This window comes from Poecilia reticulata, chromosome 4 (genome assembly GCF_904066995.2).
Source record: "Poecilia reticulata chromosome 4, P_reticulata-male-v2, whole genome shotgun sequence".
In the NCBI taxonomy this organism is placed as follows: domain Eukaryota; kingdom Metazoa; phylum Chordata; class Actinopteri; order Cyprinodontiformes; family Poeciliidae; genus Poecilia; species Poecilia reticulata.
Window position 1 is genome coordinate 29,785,236 of NC_088833.1, and position 27,808 is coordinate 29,813,043.

Genomic DNA, 27,808 nt, shown 5'->3' on the forward strand with positions numbered 1-27,808 from the left:
CAGCAAATTTCAGAGAAATAGAAACGCACAAGATACATGTTTAACCCCAGTTAAAACGGTTGAAAACTGAATAAAACTGTTGAAAACTATACAGCTGTGAAAGTAAAAGATAATCCGTTTTCCTTTTTAATTTTCTACAAACGGTAAGAACTCGATTCAATATATCCAATCCAAACATCTCATTCTACTTTTATTTTTATTTTTTTACCTTAAAAAGAAAGCTATATGGGATTTCTGTTTTGTAATCTCAGTGCCCTTTATTGTTTATATTCATGCATAACCATTTGGATGCAAAAAACTGCAAAACTGAATCAAATCTATCATCTCCCACGTGCTTGCACTGCGCATGTCAGAATGCTTCCTGGTTCGGCCGCTCCTTGGTTATTTGTCAAACCGTGTGCCGTGGGCGGGGAGCAGCGTGCAGTAATGATGTCAACAACATCGGTCAGTGGGTCAGCACCTTTGTAATGTCGCTACGTGAATATATACAAATGCTGCCAAACGGAAAAAACACGGAATATTATTTGTGCTGGTCTGTTTTTGTCACGAGCCATTCGAAGTTCACGTTTAATCACATACACCGTTAACGGTAGCCAGTCTTAGCTAGCGCTAGCATGCTAGCTTTGAAAGGAAGATAAGAGATGTCCAGTGTATTTGGTGAAGCACAGACGGAAGCTAACGGAGACAGAACAGGCACACTCTGACAGCTCAGGTATGTTTCCTGTACGTTTATGTGGTTTTGTTGGTTTTAATTCGTACACGGTTAAATAACTGCTGGGCTTTTAACTCCCCCTGTTTATTTTATCTATTAACTGAGCGCTTTATATTTTAAAATAATTTACGCCCTTATTTACGTTATGAATGTGCCGTGAAAATTATCTTATCTTTGTCAAATAATTTTGGTTCTTGTAGCCGCTACCTCTTGTTACCACTAACTTGCGAAACAGCGCCTCTTCGGTCAGTTCGGCGAAAAACACAACCTGCAGAAATATCTATATTATACACAGAGACATGATTTACATCTGCAGTCAGTAAGATAATATAGTATGGTTTATGAGTGAATATGTTTTTCTCCCAACTGTTTATATTATCCATGCCATTATTTGCAACTTGGTTCCCTTCTCAAATCACACAGCAAGCTGTCTTACATGGTGAATTATATTATATGTTTATCTTTTAGAGAATTTCTTGAGCCATGATCAACACTGAAGCTGCAAGAGAATTCCAGGCCAAAGAGAGCAAATACAAAGAGCAGCTGAAGAGATGTTTATCATCTGCTTTGTCTGCAGACCTCAACAGGTAATATTTACCTATAATTGCACAGGCATTGAAAAAAATCATGTATTGTTTGTCTCACACTTCACAGTTATTGCACCTCTTTGTTTTGGCTCAGAATTCCAGATAAAATACACAGACATTCTTGTGGTTGAGTATACTTTAATTTTTGTAAAATTATATTGCAAAATATATTTTAAAATTCTATTTTGAATAATATAAATGTGAGAAAAATTAAAGAGGGGTAGCTGTGAGCCTAACTCTTAAAGTGAAGCCATATGAAGAAGATATCAACACATCGAGCTAACAAGAAATTTCTTCTATAAGCAAACTTCTTTTTAATTAGCTAATTGGTCACATTGATACAAGCGACATGGGATGGGAATCCTCTTTTAACAAGAGTAGCCTGTCAGGTTTTTGTTTCTTCACTGTGATTGGAGCTGCAGAACAAATGTGACACCGACATTTGATCTATGAGTGCACACTTGGCCGACGCGGACTGTTTTCTGGGTCACCCAGATCAGTCGTAGTGGTGGGATGAGATATGATGATGGTAAAGAAAAAGTGGACCGCCTCAGGACTTGTGTGTTCCAAAGTCCTGAAGTGGAAAAACAGGCCATCGGATATATGTTTAAAGCTCCAGACAGGAATTATGATGAGGCTTGAAAAGTATGGGAATTTGATCAATGTATCTCCTGGGACTGGATAAGCAGAAAAAAAACAAAGATAGAGAGGAGATGTAAAACTTTAAGTGTCTAGTGATTCAATTTGATTCTGATTTTTAGGGTTACGATTCAATTCAGAAATAGCTTATAATTCGGAAACCAATTTTTCTAATCTGTCTGGATATTCTGTTTAAAAATGTGAGTAACAAGGGAGAAAGACAAAGTCAAATACTGTATCAAATTCCATCAGTTTATATTTACAAAACTAGTCGTGTGCATCAAATCCTGTAACTCAATGACCAGTATTCGGTTAGCTTAGCTGCCTGGCTTTTTATTAAACAAAAATAATTATTCAAAATATTATTTGTACAAAAAATTAAGCAGACTCAATTTTGAGCTTTTTGAATTGATTCAGAATTCCCAGGACTAGAAATTGATTCTTTGTAGAATTGTTTTTTTTCTGACCCTCTAAAATAGAGTATCAAAAAGTTTCTTTACTTTTGATTTTTTTCATTCACCCATCAACCCATGAAGTTGGTGTTTTAATCTTTTTTTTCCTGGTTCCATATTTACAACTGCACCACTGTGCTCTGATTTTACAGGGAAGGTTTGTATTTAGATTTTAAATGTGTAAACATGGCTGACCACTCTGGATATTTAAGTCAGGCAAAGTATGGAATTCCATAGAGATTGCCCATCGGTTAATACTTACATGTAAAACCGATCTTATCTGCGTCTATAAAGGGAGAGCTGACTGACAGACCGGCCCAGCAGGTCATGTCTGCATGTTTGCAGGTAACAATAGTCACCCCACTGTTGCCAACTCAGCAACTTTCTCACTATTTTCAGCAAATTTATTAAAGATCCGTTCGTGATTGGACAAAAAACTGCAATCGCTGCTCCCCTATGCTGTCACTTTCCTAAAATAATGATGTAGGTAAAAGGTTTACTAAGTAAAAAATATTTAGGTAAAAAGTTTTGTTTTTCTTTTTGCCAAAATCACGTGGCAAAATATGACTGAAGGTGATGATATGGAATTCTGAGAAAATGTGTAAAATGTTTAATTTCTATTTATTCTTGGTTTTAATGTCTGTGTATTTGTTGCTATGATTTTACAGTCTGCGGCAGAAACCTGGAGAATAACTGCTCTCTCTCTCTCCAGGTTGCTGCAGGAGGAACTTGAGGCAGATGTCTCCCTGTATGCGGGTTCTGGTTCAGTCCGAGCTCACAGAGCCGTGCTGCTGGCCAGAGCTCCTCATCTCCTACAAGGACAGACGCATAAAGATCCCATCATCATCCATCTGCCAGGTTATGATCTGCCAGCACTGAAGGATTTCCTCAGGTAGACTCTGAGTTCTCTTCTGTTTCCTGGTTTACTTCACAGAACAGCATCACTTAAAGCCTCAGATCTGCATTTCTTTTGGCACTAAACTTCCAGTGGGTGTCTTACAGAAGTTCATTTACATATATTATGAACCTCAACAAATACCAAAAATACCTCCATAATTGTGCTATTACAGAAAAGTTGAGTCGACTTCTCTGAAAGCAGCCTCATTTAACGTCTCGGTTGTGATGCTGCTATGAATGAGCTTTAACAATCTGTGAGTCGAGTCGTTTAGATGAATTCATAATACCACTGAGAATTTTCTGTTTGTGACTCATACTTGAAAGGTTTCAGCTTTCTCATTGAGAGGTTTGATCCTTCAGGGACAAGCAGCAAATTGTCAATATGTTTCTCAGGTTTCTCTGCTAACTATATATGCTCATCCTTAAAAAGCAGCTGCTGCTGGGAAAGCAAAGACCGATTCTTACAGCAGTCATGGGCTCCTACACCACATTAGGGCTGCTCATACTCACATGTGAACTTTTGATGTTTGCACTGAATGCCAGTGCAAACATTGCAGACTGAGAGTAGGGCGTTCTTCAGAATGAATATAAAAGTATAATTATTTCATTTAGGCAAGTGAGTTTCCTTCTGAAGTTTTAATCTGATCCAGATTCATTGAAATTGGTGGGTTTCATTGGAGAGAGCTAGCTAATGTGCACAGTCCATTTCATTTTATTAGAGTTGAGGTTTGAACAATTCCAGAAGCTTAATGTTGATTTTCAAAAGAGTTATAAAATCTTTTTATGATCCTTGTCCTGCCGGAACAACCAAGTTCTGAACTGCTTCAGTGCCAGTGGTTCCTGTGGACTGGACAAAATAAACTACATGTATATTCTTCAGTTTCACCTCAACTCTGCTTCTAGATGATTTAAACTTGAATGTAACAGGATGTTCCAACAGGATCCCAAACACATCTTGAAACTGGTTTTGGAAAGGTTAAAGCAGACTAAGGTCTGCATGAGTGAGGTGGCATTACGATACTCTATGCTAGAGTATCGTAACGATCCATACTCTGAAGTATGGATCGTTTTTCAGAGCTAAATGAATCGAACTCTAGCATTAGCGATAAAAAGAGTGGATATATGTCCAATCAGAATCCTGCCTAAGGCTTATTGATGGATTCCCTGCAACTCCCCGATGAACATTTCTCTAAATATTAGTGAGAATCTATGTATAATTTTGATCTTATGTTCAAACCTTTTCACCCAGTTCTTGTTTTGAAGCATCACTAAGACTGGTGGTTGTAGACATGTTCCATCCTGAAATAAAATGTGGTTCACATGTATCTTTAAAGCTCATTATTGCTATGGCGTTCATACTACTGATGAACATAAAAGCTTTTTACATGCACTGTAATATCTCCCACATCAACCGACTTCCTTTAATGCAGAGAAGCTGCAGCTCATCTACGATAACAGGAAGTGTAATACTTAGTTTTCTCCACCAGGGGAAGTGATTCATTTAAAACCTCAACCCCTTTCTGCCTGAGCCTGCCAGTTAAATGCATTTTAGGAAAACAGATGTTAACCAATTAGAGAAATGAATACAACACTGCCTCTCAGATCCCATGTGGTCAAGGTAGTATACCAGGCAAAATATAGAATATACATTGTTTTTGAGAAGGTTTATGTCACTGATTAAGATAAACATCTCTGCCCACAGGGTGAAAATACTACTCAGTCCTGTGGTGGCAGAAGTCATTTTGTGTCAGATGATACTGTAGCTTGGAAACGCACAAAAGGTTCCATTTTAATTAACTTTCAGAGTCTTGCCCACAGGCAAGTGTACACAGCAGAGCAGAGCATGCGAACAGCTGAAGCAAACCGCAACGCAGAGAGCAGCACTGCAAACCAAGCAGATCCTCACAGTTCCACTGACTCAGGTAAACAGATCAACACGTGGAGGGTTTATTCTGGATCATGTGACCACTAAGCTGCCCACCTCTATCCACTTTTCTCACATTATGTTTTCTTAGTCATAATCTACTTAAGAGCTAATCCCTTTTGGGCCTTTGTTGCTGTTCCTGCTAATTACAAGAAGTTCCTGCAGATTTAGACCCTGCTTTGTCTTTATTCTCTAAGTTTACATTGTATAATCAGTCACATAAGGTATCCAGAGCAGATTAAAGTTCACGTAAGATGTTTTGGTTCTTCCTTATTATAAATCTCTGCTTCTGTCCAGGTGTGTTTGTTCTTGAGCCAGCCTCAGGCCTCAGTGCTGACTTGCTGGATCTGTACAAAAGGGGAGAACAGTGCGACATCACCATCCAGGTGGCTGAGCAGGTCTTCTCCTGCCACAGGTAGAGCTACTTTAGTAGCTATCCACTAGACTACAGTTTCTTTGAAAAGTATTCATACACCCTGAATCTTTTCTCACGATGGAAAATCTTATGACTTTGCTCAGTAAAGGAGCTATTTTAGATCCCAAATTGTTTCTTAAAGTTTGTGTTGAAATGAATTTATCACTAAATACGTAATATTAAATTCTGCTTTGAACTCAGTTACTAATTTACAAAATATACAGAACTTGAAGCCTTTAATATTCATATAGTTTGATGGTATTCTCACAAGACAAACCTCCAGTATTAGAACTAGTGAATAGTTGAATAGAAGTGGGAAAGGAATCTAGAACATTTCTGAAGAAATTTAAAAGCAACCTTTCTCATTTAGCATATTCAGATTCAAATGAGGGGTTCTGATGCTGACTTCGGTTCTGTGGGCCTCAAGTTTGAGCATCAAAGCTTAAACAGCTTAAAACAAAAGAGTCTGTCTTTGTTGCATGTCATGAAAATGTCCAGAGTTAGCTAAAATGCTGTTAGTAAAATATGAGCTATCAATAGCATGTTGACCTCCAGTAATGTACTCCATCTAGTATGCAAACAGCAGTGTAAAAGCTAAAAGTAACAAAAATGCTGAGGTTAGTTCTATTTATGTCAGAAGCATATGGGCAATTAGCCTTGTTGACTAACATTTTTGTTAGTCAACAAGTTGTTAGTCCTTTGTTGTTGTCTAATTGGGTGTTACTCTACCAGCATTGTACATCTAGACATGGAATAATTTCAATACTATATACTGCAGTATATAGTACTCGAGCTGAGTAGCTGTTATTGGCATATATTTTAAATTTTTGCCTCAGATTTTTAATTGGATTCAAGTTCAGACTTTGGCTGGGCCATTGTAACACATGGACATGTTTTAATTTAAACCTAGCAAAAGTAGCTCTAACTACAGGGGAAAACTATTCTGATGGCAGAAGGCAAAAGTTCAATTCAGTTTCACTTAATTTTGGTAAATTATCAACATTAAACACATAAATCAAAAACAATACTACTTTACCCATAGTTAGGCTGAAGCCAAGGCTCATGCCTGCGTACCAAAGCAAAACGTTTTCTGAAAGTGGAAACCTGGACATAAGGGCTGCAGGGACAGGTGTTTGTGTTCCTTCTGCAAACACTTTCAGATATAAAGTAAAATAAACAAAATTAATAACTTTATCACATAAAACCCCTTTATAGAGTTTCTGACCTGTCTAAAAAAATCAAGAGTTGTGAATGCTTTGGCAGGGCTCAGAGTTTGGAGGTTATGGTAAATGTGAGCAAACTAGAACATTTTTATCAATTTTGACATATTTGCACATTCCAACCACATACTAGGGGTTGAACGACTACATATTTTTTTTAAGGTCGATAATGTTCATAGTGACGTAAGCGCAAAAAAACTTCACAACTATTTGGATGCTTTATCAACTATTTTCACGGCAAATATTGACGCCCCACCCCTCCCCTTCTCCCGCTTTTACTAAGTCTATTATGCAGAATTAAAAGAGCAACGAACAGATCATTCTTTGTGAGCAGCAGAGAAAAGTTCGTTGCACAAAGTCAGGTCTGACTTTTTTTTTTTTTTTCCAAACACCGGCTGATCCTGATGATCTCTGGATAGCTACTCGTATAGGAGTCAAATTATCTTTTGACTTTTGGAACACCACAAACCAAACTTATTATGAATGGATCCCGTTTGGTTACAGTTGAATTCAACAAAACCACCTGCTGCTCCTCCGCCCGATGCGCAGCAGGAAGCTCTGCTGACTCAGCAGCGGCTCTCTGAACCGACATGCAGACGGCGGCAGAGATCGCCTCTATCAGACCCTCAGACCTTGGACTTAGTTTCTAGATGTAGTCAAACCATATCTTTATAAGACCGCAAAGCTGCCAGGTTAAAAACTTCAACACACAGGGTGACGCTGATCAGTTGGGGGGATAAAAAAGCCTGACATCATGACGCGTTGTCGCACGTTACTCCGGTAGTTTTTTATTTTTTTATTTTTAAGGATTTTTTCGGCACTAGTTTATTTGACAGCAATCTGACTGTAAGGGGGCAGTGAGAGCGGGGGAGAGAGGCCTGGGCCCAGCGAATGGAGGATGGGAGTCGGACTCCTGACTACCGTGGGCTGAAGTCTTTATATGAGGGGGGCCTCGCTAACCACATGGTTAGCGCAATAGGGGCGTCAACCCCGCAATAGGGTTAACGCCCCTATTGCGGTAGCCTATGCTGTAATTTACAGTTTGTCTTTGTTAAATTATTTACATTTTTATACAATTTGAGCTTTCTGACAAACTCACCTAGTCCCACCTTCTTTCATTTCCTTGGAAAAATCTGTTTTGTCACGTGATTGCAACTAGTCAACTGGCCCAGAAAAAAGTCATTGCAGAGAAAAGAATCGACTAGTCGACTAATCGGTGCAACCCCTACCACATACAAAACGTTGTATTCTACATTGCCTAGCAGGTGAGGCTATTCATGATTGAGTGAAAGAGGTAAATCCACAGTTATATCGCAGAATTTCTCTTTAAAGTATCAATAAGTGAATAGAAATTTCACAATATAATTCCTTTATGCAGTAGGTGATTCTGTATTAAGAGCTACTGTACACCTTTACATTATGGTGTCATGTTGAAGCCTTATGTTATGTTGACTGAGCCCTTTCTACATTATGTAACGTACAGCAGCAGAGGTGCAGCATGTGCTGCCCCACTCAACAGTGGGTGGTCATTCAGTGATTCAAAGGTAGAAGTTGCAACTAGTAACCATGGAGACAGTTTTCTCTTGACTCCTGTGCTCGTCACAGAGAAGCTGGGCCACGCTCTGGTTGCTCTGCAGCTGTGATTGCCATGGCAGCAGAGCTAAAGTTCTCTCTGTCCCTTCACTAAACTTCATTCAATAGATATTTCAGTCCTTTACTAAAGCTGTATGAGGATGATTCGATGGTGTAGATAATTGGGAGTACATATGCAAAAAGTTTCAAACACCATCTTTAATAAAGCATGTAAGTAAAATGAATTATAGAGCAGAAATAAACCATTCTAAGCATATGGCATGTGCATTAAAAGAAAAAATTCTGCTTCACTGGTTTTCTAGGGCGATCCTGTGTGCACGTTCTCAGTATTTCCGTGCTATGCTCAGTGGGAGTTGGATGGAGAGCTCCAGACAATGCATCACTCTGCATGGGTAAGACTTCACCTCAAATCTCAACGTTTTACCTTGCAAACCCAAGTACTTATAGGATGCTACTAATAAGGTCTTTGATGGTGTTTGGATTTCTACCAACAACGGCTCTTGTTTAAGATGCATAAATGTATAGCCTTCCGAAGATGCTGAAGAGCCACTGTTAACACCCACACCATCTCTGCCTCCACACTTTTTTTTTTTTTTTTAACTCCTCCATGACGTAAAGTGAGTGTCATTTGTCCGTGCATCGCTGATCTAAGGGTAACAGAGGAAGACGCGGCTGTCAGATTGGAGAGCGATTGCGTTGATTCGCTGGGGAAGCCTTTTCCTTCACCCTCAGGCTGCCGTCTCGTGCATTAAGTGCTGGATAATGTATGATTGTATTTACCGGAGTCAGGGCGATGTTTAAGCAGCTCTTAGCAGAACTGTTTTTGTGGTGTAAATGCAAGTTTCTCCACATATAACCACAAAATGTTCTTTGTAGTATTCAGCGTCTAAAACAAACACATCTGTTCTTGGAAACTATATTTAAAAAGGTGCAACAACTTGTTTGCAGAAGTGTACAAACTTTAACAAAATCAAAAACAAAATTATTGATGATTACCTTTATTTTGCAATGGTGTACAAAATAATGAGTTGAACTCTTTGTTTTCTTCTCCTGAACAACTGTAACATTAAAATCCAATTGAGACATCTGAACTGAGGGTGTCTCTGCAATTTTAAAATGTCTTAAATTTATGCATCTAAAATCCAGGCCTGAAAATTGAACAAGGATTTTTGCAGTTTTTTAAAATGTTTATTGATGTCAACCTTTTCAGCTTGGGACCAGATGAGATGGAAATCTTGCTCCAGTTTATGTACGGAGCTGTCATGGATTTGCCCAGCGGAGCCAACGCCAGGTACCGTGTGTCTGAGTATGGGGTTCAGTAATCACTGCACACGATGAGAAAACAGGCTAACCTGAATGCGATCTCTCTACCACACAGTCAGGTTACCATAGCTGCAGACATGTTGGGTCTGGAGGGTCTCAAAGACCTGGTGGAGATGATTTTTACCCGAGACTACTGCCGCTTCTTCCCCAAGGTTAGAGAAGCATCTGTATGTTACTGCAGGCAGTCTGCTAACAGTAAGGGGTTTTGTCTTTAATTTTCAATAAAACTTAGAAATTCTGAGTCATTTAATTTACAAACATCAAATTACTAACCTGTTGTAAACTATGATTGACCCACCTCTTTTTATCTGCTCCATTTCTTTTCTGTCGATCATCTTGATCAGGAGTTGATGTAAAGGACAGTAAAAGTCCATAAAACCATTCAAATACTTTATATTGTTGGCAGGATGCATTGGAATGGATGCCACCTTAAATATAATAAACTATGAAATTTTGCATACCAGCAGCCCTTCACCACTGCATGCACTTATTTTGCTGTAAAAATTGTAAGTTAATTTATACTACGGCTCAGTTATATTTTAGTGCTTTACTTACTAAATATGTTGGTTTGGGAGAGAACATGTCCACATCCACTTCTAGTTTTCTTCTGGTTTTTTGGGTTTTGGGTTTTTAAATCTTTTTTTAAACAAACTTTATGATTCAGATTTAAGTGAACTTGACTGTAACACTTCACACTGTTACATTTTCACAGATCAACTTTGTTTCTCTTCATTAACAAGCATGATATTTACTTGCAAAGGATTTCTTTGTCAAATATTGCCACTAAAGCATCTGTTTTTTTACATCTGTTTTTTAAATGGAAGGTGTTTACTCCCTCCCCCCCCCCATTTTCCAGCAGCCAGTTGACGGGGTTCAGAGAACTGTTCTAGAGTGTTTGTCGCTCACACACGCCTTAGGGCTCCAAAACCTCCACATGCTCTGTAGGAGGTAAGTTTGCATTCAGCACCAAGTAACAACTGTTAATGAGAAAATAATACTATCACATTCTGAATGCTATATAATGATACAAAATAGAATATAATTCACATTGAATACTAATATTCCTACATGATTGTATGTTGTATGGAAACATTTTGAAAAATTACAGTTATTTATGACTCTGGATAGTTGGAGTCATTCTTGCCACTCCTAGTTACAGCTGATTGACTTCTTTTAGACCTTTTTCATCACTATCTTGTTGCTAGGTAACCAGGCTTTGGGTTTATGCTTCTCTTATTAAGCAACCAAGAGAGAAGGACAAGGTTCTGGGGCAATCTGCTTTAATGAGAAGCACAGCTTGTCTACAAGCCTAAATTTTAATGTTTTTCTTTTATTCTAATCTGGCTTTAATATTTTTAACGGTCATATAATTCAATTTACATAAATACTTTTACGTTTTAGAATGTTTCTAGGCTAATTTACTTATCTTTTTCATTGTGAGAATCCACCTCTTTACAGCGCTTTCCTTAAATCTTTACACTCAAACTTTTCTTTTTCTCTCTTCCACACTATAGCCACAAACATCCCAGCATATTACTGATTTATGTGATAAACTCAAAGTAATGCGTAGTTATAAAGTAAAATATGTAATCAGAAATTAAACCACATGCACACTGTGTAGATCCTGTGGCTTCAGGAAATGCTTTTTCATTACATCCACTCTGCGTTTTCAGGTGGGTAGCAGAACATTTTGTGAAAGCCTGGTGTGAGAGGAACTTCTCTCTCCTGTCCCCGGAGCTGCAGCGCGCCTGCATCACGGCCATAATGGACTCAATGGTGAGTGGACTCCTCCCACAGTCATCTGCTCTGTTCCTTTCAAGCCCAAATATCACCAAACAGAGCACTTGTCCATTTCAACAGGAAGGAAAAAGCACGACGATCGGATTAGAGATGAGCTTTATTCAATTCTCTTTTATTAACATCGGCCTAATTCAGGACTTGGATGAAGATTGATCTGTGGCTTGTAATTGGTGGCTTAGTCTTTAGTCTGTGAATCAAGACTGACCCGCTGTGGTTCGGACTTTGTACATGCTGACATTACATCACTATGAGGGGATTCCCTCCTCTGATCAGCAGGGGGTGGGCAGGAGTAATACTTTTTTATATATATATTTTTATCTGATGCTGTTTGGTTCACCTCTTTTGTTTGTTGTTCTTAGAGAGTTTTTCCTTTAGCTTATAGATGTTTTCCCTTAGACTGTACGGAACGCCGTGACGCTGCTCTGTGGCACAGAGCAGCTGATTGGCAGCCTCCCAGAGGTGAAGTGGGCCCAGCATGTGAGGGCCATGGCCGTGGAGCTCCAGGAAGAGGGCCTGCACTTCATAGTCCAGCACCTGCCCAGGGTGATCCATACTCAGGCCTTCCACGACCTCCGCAGGGTAATAACGGCTCCACACCTTTTAAACCAGGAGTGCTCATCGTGCGGCCCAGGGAACATTTGTGCTGCCAACTGCAGTTCAAGAATTATTCATATTTGTTTTTTAAGCTACTTATTTTTAATCAGGGTAAAATTATTTTCTCACAGTTTAAAATGTCAAGTACGGCACAAAAATATAAACTTTTTTACAGCTGTGCTTTTATAATAAGTAGAAACACGTTTTATCCAGAGGCTTTTCCTGAAAAGCCGACTTTGCTGCACTCAAATCCGCTTGTATTTAATTTATTCAACTCAGCCAATCAGCGGCAGGAAGCAGAAGTAAACAACAGCTTCAGCTTCCTGTAACCTGCTTGAATCAGGTTTTTACAGTGTGCAGTGAAATCTGTTCAACCGAAATGCCAAACAATCACCAGTTTGACCTTTGAAATTCACACCACAGGCTGAAGATATTACTAACCAGCCTACACAACACACTTTATCTTGAATTGTTTTACTTTTTGGATGATTGTGTAGCTCCTTCTCAGAGCTGCAGTAAACATTCAGTTCCAAACTAGCAACAGACATATCAGCCGGGCCTTTTTCTTTTATATAATGGATTGATCTGTGCTGTTTAAATTCAAAGTTTTACATTTTGGAATAATGTTTTATTACTTCCTCATGATGCCATTTCTTCACCAGAAACCTAAAATTAGTGGTTTTAATGTGACAAAATGTGAAAAATCTTAAAAAATGTGAAGACTTTTAAACTGCATCTGTTTTGTTCTTGGTGTGTCACTGACTTGCAGAGGGAGGAGTTTACCAGAGAGCCAACGCTGCTGAAGAAGCTGTGCTTGGCGGTGAGGGAGGGCGTAGCTGTGGACAACTGCTGCGATCTGTTTACTGCTGTCCACTCTCTGTGTGAAGATAACTTTGATGGAGATTTTCACCTGGAACATCAGAAACAAGAGGAGGTAAACTAATCCTTATTCTTAGTTGGATTGTCGTTGATTGAACATATGTTTGTTAAAAGAAAGCACGACCTTATTAAATTTGAAGGTTTTACTTTATTAGTTTGTAGAATTATATAAATACGAATCCAGAATAGACAATAAATGATACATTATATGGTTACCTACATAATTCAGTAGATTTTACAACAATTTTTAGTAGCATGAATGTTTTTGATCCTGCAGTGATTTTATTTTGAAAGTCAGTCAAATTGTCTAAAGTGGGGCATTTTCAGCCACTGGACAGATTTTTCTTTCTTTTTTTTTGACTCCTAATTTAAGACCAGTATAAATTTGTCTCGGTCCTGAGGGAAACCAAATTCTGCACTCAATTGATTTATTAAAATTGACAAAATGTAGCGTTTTTAAAGAGTGATCCAAATCCTGTTGTTGCTGCTGTGAATAGACGCATTTTGGGCACTGCATGCTTTTCTTTTGATACGCAAACCAATAGCGTATGTTTATGTTTTGGGTCTGCAATGATTTCCAGATCCCTCTTCCACATTATATTACTTCTTTATTTATGTCATTATAATGTTGTATGTTTAGTTTAATGTGAAGGATGTAAAATATTTTTTTGTGTTTGTCATTAAAAAAAAGCATTTCTATTGCCAGTGGGTACTCGCATAAGATCACATCTCATCTACAAAGGTCTGGTAATTAGACCTTTGCTGATGTTATGAATTTTAGAAAATCAAACTCTCAAACAGCATAATTTAGTTGTCTTTTACTGCCATACCAATCAACAGCAGGCCCAGAGGCTGTTTGACAAAGTCTTCCAGCAGAACGGATGATACCCAATTTTATTCGTTGGTCTCCAGATTTCAATGACAGCATGCAGCCTCAGATTGAGATTCAGGTGCTCCGTTTTCCATTAACCAGCAAGAGAAACTGTTTGCAGAGCAACGTAAAGACAAGAGCTAAGCTTGTGAGGTGGCTCCCATGACAAAGTGACCTGGCTACAGGAGTTAAAGCCCCGTACAGTAGAGCAGGATGGATTAGGCTGAGGGACGCTGTGACGTACGCCGGCTGCCTCACTAATCTAGCCGTGTGTGTCTAATGTCGAAAGCAGTGTGTTGTTGGTAAGATTTGTGACAGCAGAGAGCAGCGTTGGCTCCCGTTTGTCCTCCAGCTCCATTTTTAGAACCATGTGTGAAAACAGGAATATGGACATCGGCTCATGAGGTCCCAGATTTTGTTTAGGAGAGCTCAGCCACAGAGGCAGAGGGCAAGGGAGGGGCAGAGAGAGAGGCAGAGAGAGAGAGAGAAGAGGGAGGAGGCGAGGGTATTTGTTGCCATGGTGAAACATTCTTGAAGCAGCTGCTGATTCGCCCGCGCTGCAACGCACCCCTTCCATTCTTCTGCCTGTCTCCTCTGTGTCACCGCCAGCCGTTCAGGCAGGAGATCGGCACACTACGCGGGCGCCTCTGGACCTTCCTGCTTCAGTCCTCTTATGCGGCTCGCCACACGCCGGGATGGGAGGCACTCTCACCCAAACACAAAGAGAGGATATTAGCAGGTAAAGGCTGGAATTCTGTCTCAAACCCTCGCTCTGTGTATGGAAGGAATGTGAATGCTTTTCATTTGTTGTCTTCTACTAAAGCCGGTGGCTCTGCTTACATAAAAATGCTCCAAAGTCCTCTCTGCTCCAGCTTCTTATATTACAGCAGCGCGCTGGCTGCTAACCCATTTAATATCCAGCCAGAGCTTTTATGAGACATGGTGGCAGTGTGTGTGCAGCTCACTGGCTTATGAATGCACATCAACATGGTAAACGGACCAGATGCGCCATGCTTGTTTTTAACAGGATGAAGCTTAGCCTGCTGCTGTTGTGGCTCTGCATACATTTAAAAGCTTTCACAAATGCAATTACCAACCCGCTTCATTCATGTTGATCTAATAATATTTGGAAATGGGATGCATGAATAATTGATATGACTGATATCGGTATATGGCCCAGTGTTCCTACAGTTGTTAGCAGTGTGTTTAGATTCTAAGGATTCAGGATTTAGAACCTTTATGTTTAATAAATGTGGAGCTTTGCTTGTAAGAGAATGTACCAGATGTAAATGAAAGATCATCAACTATATTTGTTTTTTATGTAAAATCGGTGAATATGTGAGTGAAATAATGTATTGTTGTTGTTATATTGTGTTAATGTTGTTATATTTTTGGTAAAACTCATTTGTTCATTGGTTACTTTTTTTCTCCTCCTTCTGACAGAGGCTATTGATAAAGGAGACAATCGAAGACTCGGTAAAAAGCCAGTGTTCACTAGCTCACAGGTAATGATCAGTGTTTGGATCAGACACAAGTAACATTTCATTTTGCTTTTTTACATAAATTGAAAATGTCTTTATAATGAAAATAAAACAAGCTTCTTTTTTTTTTTCAACTGCCCAAACCTGTCACTACAGTGAAGCTCTTCAGGTTGAGGGGCACCAGTATCTATAGAAATGAAACCTAGTTAATTAGTTATTTAACTGGGCAAAACAACTAATGCTCACTAACTTTTTTTCTGGTTTTTGCACACTTCAACATGTAGAGGCATGTCTCAACCCCTGATAATTAGTTTTATAGATTCTTTCATATAACAGCCTTTTCTACAACAGAAAAACCTAGGAATGTATGCTTTTACTATATAACTATATATAAGCCTTAAAGGGGCAGCGACAGTTTTGAGTTTTACATCATGTTATAATGTTATTCCTTTATCAAAAACATTCCTGGAGTGTTGCTTTGATTCTTTCATTCATGTTTGAGGAATCTTTTAATCTCCACGGTAACCATTTAGCTGGGCAAAACACCTGGTTGGAACTCAGGCCCCGTTTACACGACAACGATTTCGGGGGAAAACGGAAGAGTTTTGTTGCGTTTGTAGTGTGCGTTTACACGAAACCACCGAATGTTTTCTCTAACAACGGCACAGATTGAAAACGGGTTCCAGACCAGCTCATGCATAGTATGACGCAAAACATAGCTGCTTCCTACAATCCACAGAAGAAGAAGAAACTACTCACAATGCTGGTGTTACTGTTTCCCCATCAGATTCGGTTCCCTCAGCGTCTCTTCACCGCTCCGCTCCGCCCAGGTGGCAAAATACACGGCTGCTTGTTCAGCGCTCTTATCTAGAGAACTACGGACCAGGACCAGCCTGGCTCCAGACCAGTTTAACAGGAGGGGCATCGACTTATTTTGGGGGGCAAAATGAGTCTACGTAGCTGAACATAGACAACAACACCAGCAGCCTACAGGCTACTTGTTAACAAGCTTAACGTGCTGTATTGATATTAGCCAGTCATCTTTTAGCTATCAATCCCTGCATCCAACAGCTTTACTCAACTCAGTCGGTTAGTTCGGGGGAAAAACTGTGCCAAGTTATTTACGTTTTGCTGGGTTGCTGCCATGATTCTAACACACATGCGCAGCAGCAGCAGGTCTCCTTCGCTGCCTCACAGGTGTAAACCCAGCGCAAGCGTCTCAGCGTTCATGTTGCGTTTGAAGGCGGCTCGGAAAAACAGGTTACGACTTGTTAGCAATGGATAAAACTGTTTTAACTGCTGAAAAAGGTAACAGAGGACACGGATATGGGACGTGCGGGAACTCCTATTTTATCAAATTGATATAGGAATAACAGACTGTTGGCCATTCCAAGGTAAAAACAATAAACAGCTTCCAATCCGGGGCCGCTAGACACCGTGAAAGCTCAAACAAGGTTTTTCGGCAAAGTTATCCCACTTTTTCCAACTGCATGCGCCCTAATCAGACGCATTGTGTTCTCTCACGGAAATCCACATGCCTTCAAGTACAACTTTTTTTTAAACACATGCGCACTTTCAAAGTTTCAAAGAACCTAGCACCAACTAGGCGCAGCAAGAGCATTACACGTTTTCGATGTGTACCGTTACTGTGTAAACACAGATCGTAATTAGAACGTTATCGTGTAAACGATCCAACAAAAACGGAACAAAAGTGCCGTTTTTGTTGGATCGTTGTCGTGTAAACGCCCCCTCAGCCCCTCCTTCGAGGCACAGTTCCTCCTTAGAGCTGCAGTTTAGAAACTTTTGAGCTTCCGCACTCCTCTGCAACTCGTCTGCGACTCGTCCACTCAGCTCCTTCAGACTAGCCAGCAGCAATTTGCAACACCTGGCGGAACTGTTCATGTGTTGATCTCATTATAGGAGCTACTTGTCAGTGAAACGCTGGTAAAAACATTATTAAGGGTTAATAGAGGAGCCATTTTATGATGATTTCCTGAAGACGGAATTTCAGAAAGGGCTGGAGTTTTTTAAGAGACTATGACAAGGCGTTGTCATAATTGATTTACGAACAGAGCAGGAAAATGTAATATTGTCTGATTGCAGCTACCAGGGCAGGTTTAGCTCAGGGTAATCCATGGGAGTGGCTATTCTTTAGTCACTGTGTGTCAGATGCCCCCATAGTAAAAGCTAGAAATAGAAAGTTAACAGATTTATGGGATGTAACTGATGTGTTGTCTAAACGCTAAGACATCATAAATTTGTGGCTAAAAGCACTGAATGTCCCTCAGTTCATGTAGAAAGTCAGGTTCTGTGTGCCAAAATAGAAAGCTGCCTTTTGAAAGACTCAGACTAGATCTGAGAATAGACATCAATGTAACACGATGGTCTAATTTTATCCACTATCCCTTTACTGCTGATTTTTTTTTGTATTTATTCCCTGCTGATTGACCTAGTGCAGTAATACAGTTACATGACTCTTATTTATTTTTATCCTGCAGTCAAAGGCTGTAAAATGCCCCACATCTCAGTCTGAGAGCTCTCCGGTTCACAGGACAAACCGGGCGCCGCAAAACAGAAACCCAGACCTCCGCAGCGCCGCGTCAGCCATGAAATCCGATGGTCTGAGCATGGCTAGCAAGCCGGGAGAAAGCCAAAACTCTAAAGCAAAGAACGCAAAGAAACAAGACAGGAGCGTGGCGACAAAGGCGAAGACAGCGTCGGCTGGCGCAGCGGTTGTCAACGGCACGGCAGCCGCCGGGGCAAGGCAGGAAGTGTCTGAGGCAAATGGCTCGAGAAGCTCCCACGGGCCAAAAGAGCAAGAAAAGAAGCCAAACCCAGGCGCGAGACCTAAAACCTCCCCCCCCAGCTGCACATCCACAACCCAGGCGGCTGTAGCTAAGGCTCAGAAAGGTTCGGCGGGAAAGACCAAGTCTGCCGGCGCCGTCACTACCCAAGCACATCCCGGTGCTTCATCCACATCAGCCACTACCTCGCCAGAAAACTGTGCCAGCAATCTGCACGACAGCCACTCCATTCCAGGTTTACACTCCTTTATTGACTTCTTTACGTTTCATCGGCATCACCAAGATTTATTATCCTCTAGCGGCAGAACAGCAGCTGAAGCTGAATGGTTGTTGAGTCGCCTCCAGAGATAAAACTGTAGCCAGAATTGGAAAGGAACATCGGTTTAATTAGTGTAATCAATACTGTGATGTCCCTGGGAGGGAGCTTCGGAAGAAGGGGCTTATTTCATGTCTGAACGCTGATTTGTCTGAAAACAAAGCAACATACAGCTCTTTGTCAGTCTGCTGGTGGCAGCAGAGGTTGCAGCCTTCCACAGCTGTCACACAAGGGGGAGGCAGGGGAGGGTCAGACCACTGAACTCTTTAATGAGGGAGTTGGAGCTGGACGACCAACTGTCCTGTCCAGTCCTGCTGGTACAAATATACAATCACCACTATGGTAGGCTGTTCATTCAGCTGTTTGACTGTCTCCAAAATGTTTGATCTAACAGCTGATCAATCTGCAGGACGGAGTATTGGGGCCAAGCTGAGAAAATTAAAAAAATGAAATTACGAGAATAAAGTTATAATATTACGGCTTTAGTCAGGCAGAATCATAACTTTATTCTCAAAGTAGTATGTCTTTATTCCCGTATTATTTCAACTTTATTCTCATGACTTCATTCTGACATTCTCTAAATATTATTTTTTTTATTCCTATTTTGTTATGACTTTATTCCCATATTATTTCAACTTTATTCTCATATTATGATGTTAATCTGGTATTACTATGACTTTATCCTCAGAATAATGCAACTTTATTTTCATATTAATTCAACTTTATTCCTCTTGTTTCCTCTTCAGAGATGTTAATATTATGACTTTATTCATGTAATTGCATGACTTTGTTATTGTAATTTTACTTTATTGTTTTTATTTTTTTTTCTTGGTATGGCCTGAATACTCTGTTGCTTAGTTGATATATGTTTAATAAGACCACAGAACCAAATTACTGTTATAATTCTTCATTACACATCCGTACAAAAGAGATACATGTACAATAATAGTTTTGTTTTCTTGAGTTCGCACAATCCCAGAACACCTCGTTCTCATAACGTTAGTGATAATTCCTGTTTTCTTTAATGAGATCGTTTGCTGCACAGTGCATTCCTAACAGCTGTTCATGTGTTTCATGTCCTGCTTTCTAGGTACAAAATCCAAGCCACAGGCCAAAGCAGTGAACAAGTCGCCTCTGATCAAACAGCCTCAGAGGTCCGACACAGCAAGGACCGGCAGGTGAGAGTTACTGGCTTCAGCTTCTTTTCATTTCATAGCTGGAAACAAAATAAATTCATTCCCCTGTCTTCTATGGTTTGAGTGTTTTGATAAACTATAGAGATGAGTAATCACAACAGTTCTCAAATCTAGAGAATTGTTATTACACTCTATATTTATTGACTGCGATTCAAATCCCTGTTCGAACCACTTATGGGCCATTATGACCACTGATTGAAACAAGTTAGAGGCTTCTTTATCGGTCAGGAAATTAGATTTCACTGTTTTCAACTATAGATAAGTTTGTTTCTTTTTGTCTTTCTCTCTCTCTCTCTTTCTGTTACGCTTTCTTTTTTCTGCTGGCAGCTGCAGCGATAGTTTCCATTTTAAAATTACCATTAAAAGGCCTCAGAACTCTGGAAGGCAAAGTCTGGAAAGGCTACTAATGAAACATTAGTAGGATTTCTGAAAGGAAACAGATAACCTCCTCTTGCCAGAATATTATTGTTATTGAAGTATAGTTTCTTATTGTGGCCTAAAAGCAGAAAAAAATAGTTCAAGGCAGGTAGGAACCAGCTCATGATCTGTACAAGACATGTTTTGGCAAAAGGAAATATTAGGTATGAACAGACCAAAACTTGACAAGTACTAAATGACAATGGTGTAGAGTGACACAAGCTAAATCAGTGTCGAGAGTTTTTGTGCGTCTTTTTATGTGTGTATGTTTGGATCAAGTTGTGCTCAGGAGGATAAAAACAGCTGTGCAGTGTGCTGTGACAAGACTCTTGTTTCCTCTTCAGAGATGTTAAAAATACCCGTTTCAAATTTAGCATCACTGGGCAGTCATTCAGAAAGCTGGCGTGGCTAAAACCCTGGCTTTTTCTTGCATGCTAAAAGGAAACATCCTGCACTAGACTATGCAAAGTTAACAGTTAAGTACACCATCTTTCAGGCTGGTCATCAAGTTGATACATGTCGGATACAAAAATATTTTTCACTAGCCGTCATTTTATTGATGATTAAATGGGCTGGAACGGAAAACGTTTTGATTGCTTTGAACCAAACTTCCGCATCTCTAATTTGAAGTAACTGTCTGCCTTTTATCTGATTCTGCTGTAATGCTGTGGAGGGATTTTGGCCTTTGTCTTTTAAAAAAACTGTCTTTAGATCTGTAAGGTTTGTAGAGCTCGACTTCGACTTCTAAGTAATCTACACTGTTGAATGATGGACTCCAAGTAGTTTGGAGTGCTCAGCTCTTTAGATTGCTAAAAGTTGCATTTGAACATATTTTCTCAATTTCATTGCCAACTGGGGATATTTTTTTCATTATATCCTGAAATGGGAAACCACAACCATATATTAAAAGAATAAAATATTTATAGGTTTTGTTCTGTTTCCTTCTATTTAATAATTAGATGGAGAGTTACCTGTGAAAAAAATGTAAGGGAAAATAAATACAGTTGCCATTCTTAATTTACCTTGACTCATGAGTAAAATACAAGTTGGAGTGAAAGTGTTTTCATTTAAAACTAATGTTTTGTTTTTGTAGTGGATTGTTGTAAAATTGTTCCTTTGGCTTCTTGTTCATCTATTTTACCAGCCCAACCAATAAATCAAGTGTGAAAGATCCAGCTAAAACCAGAACCAGTCCAGCAGAAAAGTCTGCTGCAGCAGAAAAACCAGACACCAAGGGAAGAACTACATTGGACCATCATGGTGAGTTGTTCAAGCTCCTTAATACAGCTGTCTGTCAAAATATTGTAAAAGTGAATTCATGTTTTGGGTGATAAGTTTTCTTTATATTAAAAGAAATAATTTTTAATATAAATCATATTTATTTAGAATAAATCAGCCAAATATTAAGATCACATTTTCTTCCTTGGTTTAGTCTCCAAGCTTGGAACTTCTATGAAAAAGCAAGCCTCTCCAAGGAAGGAAGATAGCAAGGATGGACTCAAATCCTCAGGCACCAATAAAGTCACCAGTGATACAAAAAAGAAGACCGTAAAACCTGTATCAGCGAACGGAGTCTTGGCTAAATCTACTGCCAAAACAGCCAAAGTCTCCTCGACTACCAAGTCTGGATCAAAGCCAAAAAATACCCCAGACTCATCAGCTGAAAAAGCTTCATCAAAAACCTCCAAACCATCCAATCCTGCTCCCTCCAAGATATCAGAAAGTAAAAAATTAGAAGTAGTAAATGGTAAAACATCAGAGCAGAGTCCAATTGACGACTCCGGTGATACTGTGAAGCATAAGGATTTTGTGCAACTTATGCCTTCTGCAGCACAAAGTTTACATCCAGTAGGGCAGAATGTAGAGAAATTCCTACCTTCAGAAGTGAGCATTGACCACATTGTGCAGAAGACTGAAGTAGAGTCAGAAATCCAAACGAGTCCCCAAGATGAGACCAGTGTTACACCAACACCTAACAAAGTCCATCATGTGCACTTTGCAGAAGCAGACGCTTGTGAACAGTTGGATAAAAGTAAAACAAAGCCATTTCAAGATGCTGTAATTACTATTAATGTAAACGGTGGACCAGAGCATGAGTTTCGATCGCTGAATTCCCCAAAAGACACAGAATGTCCGGCTGGCACCCCCGGCAGCATGGGAAGTACCGACACCCCCATAGAGGACTCCTGGAGTGGAATTAATCATCAAATCAGCCCCGAATCTGAGAGTGGCAGCACGCATACCACATCATCTGATGACATCAAGCCCCGCTCTGAGGACTATGACGCCGGAGGGTCGCAAGACGATGACTGCTCCAACGACAGAGTGGTGTCCAAATGCGGTACCATGCGCTGTTCTGACTTCTTGGGTCGCAGCAGCAGTGATACAAGTACCCCAGAGGAATTGAAGATGTACGAAAGCGGCGCTGGCTTGAGGGTAGAGGTGCGTTTGCGTGGCAGAGAGGCAGAGACCACCAGCGAAGAGGAGGGAGCTAGACAACGTCCACTTTCTTGGTTGCAAAGAGAGGAGGTTCTGGTAGAGCACACGGAGGTCAGAACCAATGAGAGCATGAAAGGTGTTCCCAACTATTCAGAGGAAGAAGAAGATGAAGATGACGACGAGGAAGAGGAGGAAACGGAAGATGAAAGGTCTGAAGTCGAAGTTATTCCAGGTGATGGATCACTGCCAACAACAGAACCCTCCCCACACTTCCAGGGCATCGTTAACCTTGCTTTTGATGATGACTGCCCAGACCAGGAGAACAACGATCAACCGGACTACCAGCCCACCTCTACCTTCCGCCGGTCAGTGCTGCTGTCTGTTGACGAGTGTGAGGAGTTAGGTTCAGAGGAAGGAGGTGCCCAGACTCCACCTCAGCAAACGGATGAAGCTTTCACTCCCTGTGATGTTTTCGAGTGCGACTCCACTGCGTGTCCTTCAGGTCACAAACCAAACACCCCGCCGCTCGATCCCGAAACCACTGCCATGAAGCTCAACATAGATGGGAAAGAGGAGGAGTCTGTATTCCTCACAGAAATCCAAGAACCAACCAAAGAAGAGAGCAATCATATTATGTCGGATAAAGTTCTGGACACTGACACTAAGGAGGTCCCTCCCCAAGAGCGCCCATGCCACCTGGATCTGCGCCACACTGAACACTACAATGGAGGGATTAACAAGGGTCTCCCCAATACCTCAGAGAGCAAGAAAGCAGATTTACATCTAGACTTAAATGAACCTCAACTGACAGGGGGCTCTGCTGTGCAAGCTGCACAATCTCCATCAGGTAATGTATGATCTACGGCCCCATTGTAAACCCCAAATCCAGACCATCAAATTTCCGTAGTCACCAAATTTGTCCTTGCTAGATTAATTCTCCTTAGCTCCGATTCCCAGACTTCCTTTCAACATGTACCTTATCTAGTATTGAAAAGAAGGATATAAATAACTTAATAGTGAAGTAACTTATTCAAACTCCAAATCATAAATGCACTTCATGTTTTCATTGCTCAAATCTTGCCTTCATCCAGGTCCATCCATTGCAGAGCCACATCAATATCCATTTAAAGCTGGATTTTTGGTGTCATAAAACCAATTCACCAAATCTCTGCATTTTAAAAGAGCTAAATTATGTTTTATCAAACCATTTAGGCAGTGGTAAATGACTGAAACTTAACCCCACCGATAAGAGAAACGCATATGTTTAAAAAAAACATATGCCACACTGTGACGAGGCCTGTGACATAGCTCAACCAATGCACTTTGATGTACATAAAGATAAAAAATATTCTCTCTGTCATTCCCGTTAAGCAGAAGAAAAATCTGACCTTTTAAGCTATAGATTGTTTGTTGTAGGCTGTGGTGCTCCTTATAGCATTTTGGAATCAGTTTGTCAACACTAAAGGAATCACGACTGACTTTTTTTTGCTCATGCCACTGTGACCTCATAAACTGCACTGGCTATGAATCAGTGTAGCTACATTTCCTTTGTTGTCATTAAGATCAAATCAAGTCTGAACAACACTGTTCACAAAATACTTTTTACATTAAGAAAAATTGCAACTGAAATACAAAATGCAGTTGAAAATAGTTAATATTCAGGCCACAATTAACCCAAAACATATGGAGATGTTATTTATGTGCAAAGATTTCTGATTGCATTCAACCAACACATCAAAAAAGGTTTCGACATTACTCCACTACACATTTGACAGTTTGATTGCTACATAAGCCAAGCTGTCACCGCATTTGAATACAACAACTCTTGCACATGTATAACGCACATTTAACTTGACGCTACTCAAATGTTGCAAAACACACAATAATATCAAATGATATGCAACATTACGAAGATGGCTATGTCTGTACTGATGAAAAGTTATTCACCTCTCTATGTAGGGTACTTTAAACGGAAAATGTAACTGATGGGTTTGCTCTGCATTTTGATCAGTTTGGGTAATTGATTAAATTACCCAAGGTAAGGTAAATTTACCATTGAGTAAATTTATTCATCTTACCCAATGGTAAGATAAATTTGATCTTACCACTTAAATTTTATTTCTAAGCATTTAGTTGATACTAAATATAAAAAAAAAACTAAAATGTGTGTGTGTGTGTGTGTGTGTGTCACAACAAAAGTAAAATACGATAGTGAATTCCACACCTTTCATCCCAATACACACGCACTCTTCTGAACAGGATGCTGTTAAAAGCGACACACACTTTAAAGATGTGACATGACTTGATGTTCTCCAAAGTCCCAGAAGTCCACACATCTGGACCAGAATAACATGTTTTTTCAACATACCAGCATGCACAGCAAGGTGCTACAGAAGTTAATGCAGTTTTTTTCTTTTCCTTCTCTTTCCAGAAACATCAACATAATAAGTAAATTTATTATTAGGAAAACACAAATTTATCAAAGAAAATTCTCAAATAAATAAATCCTGATTTTTATTATTTTTTTCTTTCAATTACGCACTTTTTTTCCACCATCAAGCCACAGGACTCGAGGTTTGTTGGGTGAAACACTGACCAAAGTCTGGCTTATTACTATAAATTTTGTTTACAGTTTTTATAACACCAAAATTATCTAATAGTAATCTTAGAATGATTTGTTGATTTTAAACTACTGTATGTAGCACCTTTACAACTGTAAAGCAGATTTTTGTGAGATTGACCTCCAAACCCAAAAGTCCCACTGCCTAAAAATGATTGTATGAACAAAAAAAAAAACATACCATATTGCCACTGCTTCTCAGAAAATATTTTTTGGGAGGAACTTTTGGTTTGCATCTCTTTGCTGTCCCTTTTTCTGTTAAGGGAAATACCCATTCCCAAGGTTTTTTTTTTGTTTGTTTGTTTTTGTTGCTTTGTAGTTTTTTTTTGTTTGTTTTTTTTAATGATTATTATTTTGCATGGCACACATGCATGATGTAATCACTTTAGTTTGTATTTCACTTGTGCCATCCTTTTATATGTCTTTTTTTGTACATTATCTCTAGTCATCCCCAGTAGATGTGTGTGTAGAGACATAGATGTCTATTGCTTGTGGAAAGTGTTTTGCTGTTGAGTACATTTAATTTTAAGTGAGTAGTCAGTTTAAAGTACGTAATGTGTGTCTAGAGCAGCTGTTATAGTCCTGCCATGTCTCTGGTTTTTCCCAACCACATTCCCAAAAAGTGCTCCTGCCGCACCATTATTGCAGTACTATCCCAATGCAAAAGTGAAATATGTTGTTTTCATCATCAGCTAACGAGTTGGTAAATTCATTTGTCATATTGTGAATGTTCAGAATAAGAAGACATGTTTAAAAAAAGAAAAAAGAAAACATGGCAGCATGACATTTTTGTGTCTTTAGCTTGCAGTTGCATTTTTGTGACAGTATTTGTTCGTTAGCTCTGCCTGTTAAGAGACCCGTGCACAAACCTCAGAACATATCAGTGTTAACTCTCAAAAAAATGCAAAGTTCACTGGTGCTGGCATTGCATGACTTCTTTTGCTTTACGAGTTGGATAAAGAGATGCATTCAGAAATACATTCCTTTGTACATTACCTTTAAAGTGACTGCGTACCCTTTCACATAAATCTCAATCATCTGGTACTTTGTGGTTCACAGCAATAGCATTTCTTTTTATCTAACCATACTGCTTCTGCCACATTGAGTTATCCTTACTTGATATCATGTTTGAAAGGGAAACAGCTGCATTAAGGGTAAAATCTGTTATCTGTTTCTCCTTAGCGTGTAGTAAGTCATCTATAAAGTGTAAGAACTGTGGAAGAGTGTTTCAGTTTATCATTTTGCAGTATTGTCAATTGTTTTTAGGGGACAATGGTCTTGACAGACTGGATCAAACCTGCAAACATGACCACCGACCATCCAAAGTCCTCTCTCCCATTTATGAGATGGACGTGGGAGAAGCGTTTGAGCGCTGTTTGGATAAGGACAGAGATGTTAGACAACAGGTGGATGGTGAGAGACAGAAAGGGGACACAGAGAATGGCAGAGACTTTGCTGAGCGAGACTGGAGCTTGCTCAGGCAGCTCCTGTCGGAGCACGAGTCCAACCTGGGTGTGATCAACCCGGTGCCCGAGGAGCTCAACTTGGCTCAGTACCTCATCAAGCAGACGCTGTCCTTGTCCCGGGACTGCCTGGATGGACAGGCCTTTCTGTCACCGGAGAAGGAGACTTTCAAACGATGGGCAGAGCTCATCTCACCCATGGAAGACTCCTCCACCAGCATCACGGTGACCAGCTTCTCTCCGGAAGACGCCGCCTCCCCACAGGGAGAGTGGACCATCGTGGAACTGGAAACACACCACTGACTACTCAGAGGATAACCTGCTGGACAGTTGACCCCTCTTATTTAAAAATTATATGTTTACTATCTTTATTTATGCTATTTGTGATGTCACGTCTGTCTACTGACATTTCCTGGATTGTGCAGATCTGTGGACTTTACACCACTTCCATTCACATTTGTCATTCCACCCTTAAAAGACTATTTGACACGAGCAGGCTGGTATGCATGCAGATATTTTTGTAGCTTGGACTGTTCAGTTGATGTCTCTTTTAAAACTATAAAAGACAAAAGACTCGAGAAGAAATTGTGTCTTTTCTTTAAGACATTTTCTTTCTTTGTAGTCTTACAATATGGTTTACTGAAGTTTCTTAAAGAAAAATCATGTTAGCCTTTTGGCTCCTGTTAAGTGTAAAATAAAGGTTTGTGTTTATGGAAAAAAATTGAAGGAAGTGGTCATGTGTTATCAGAACAATATTTATTTGAAAGGTACAGACTGAGTTCAACTTGTTTTTTCTTTTAGTAATTTATAAATGTCAAACTTTTGTATTTTTTTTTTTTAGATGTTTCATCAGGATAGGGGGACTTTAATTATACTTTGGTTCTGCGTTTAGGGAAACTGCCATCTATTTAAGTTAGAACTGAGGGTGTGAAACATGGGGATAACATGACCCAAATGGTATGTAGCTAGTTAATTTAATTAAATCAACCTGAGCTGATCTAACCTGATAATTGGCTTTAAAAATCAATATTATAATTGGTATACCGTTATTTAAGCAGGGTTGACAAAATGGGGAAAAATAATTCATTCAAGGTTTTACATAACGTTAGCGGCATCTAGCGGTTTGGTGATAACACTACAAAACAAAGGCAAACCAGATTTTATCA

The 27,808-nt window shown here is 39.7% G+C and overlaps 1 protein-coding gene across 3 annotated transcripts; it reads left to right on the forward strand.

The window, feature by feature from the left end:
• Positions 1 to 364: 364 nt before the first annotated feature.
• Positions 365 to 27,366, forward strand: btbd8 (BTB domain containing 8). Of its 3 annotated transcripts, none has more exons than XM_017304443.2 (19): positions 365 to 444; positions 1,181 to 1,299; positions 3,103 to 3,282; positions 5,106 to 5,209; positions 5,509 to 5,626; positions 8,742 to 8,831; positions 9,650 to 9,730; positions 9,818 to 9,914; positions 10,619 to 10,710; positions 11,436 to 11,538; positions 11,959 to 12,141; positions 12,926 to 13,090; positions 14,516 to 14,645; positions 15,350 to 15,411; positions 17,886 to 18,426; positions 19,598 to 19,685; positions 21,265 to 21,380; positions 21,553 to 23,406; positions 26,446 to 27,366. In XM_017304443.2, the coding sequence occupies exons 2-19, from the start codon at positions 1,196 to 1,198 to the stop codon at positions 26,943 to 26,945; spliced, it is 4,608 nt and encodes a 1,535-aa protein (XP_017159932.1). In that variant the 5' UTR covers positions 365 to 444; positions 1,181 to 1,195; the 3' UTR covers positions 26,946 to 27,366. The 3 variants fall into 3 exon arrangements, with proteins under 3 accessions (XP_017159932.1, XP_008405983.1, XP_008405984.1); XM_008407761.3 differs by having other exon boundaries at positions 374 to 712; XM_008407762.3 differs by having other exon boundaries at positions 374 to 712; positions 10,622 to 10,710.
• The last annotated feature ends 442 nt before the right edge of the window (positions 27,367 to 27,808 follow it).

Bases quoted from the DNA above. Each gene is read 5' to 3' on its own strand.
- btbd8 (XM_017304443.2), top strand. From the start codon at position 1,196: ATGATCAACACTGAAGCTGCAAGAGAATTCCAGGCCAAAGAGAGCAAA. The intron at 1,300-3,102 runs GTAATATTTACC...CTCTCTCTCCAG, and splicing joins TTGTCTGCAGACCTCAACAG to GTTGCTGCAGGAGGAACTTG. The intron at 5,627-8,741 runs GTAGAGCTACTT...CTGGTTTTCTAG, and splicing joins CAGGTCTTCTCCTGCCACAG to GGCGATCCTGTGTGCACGTT.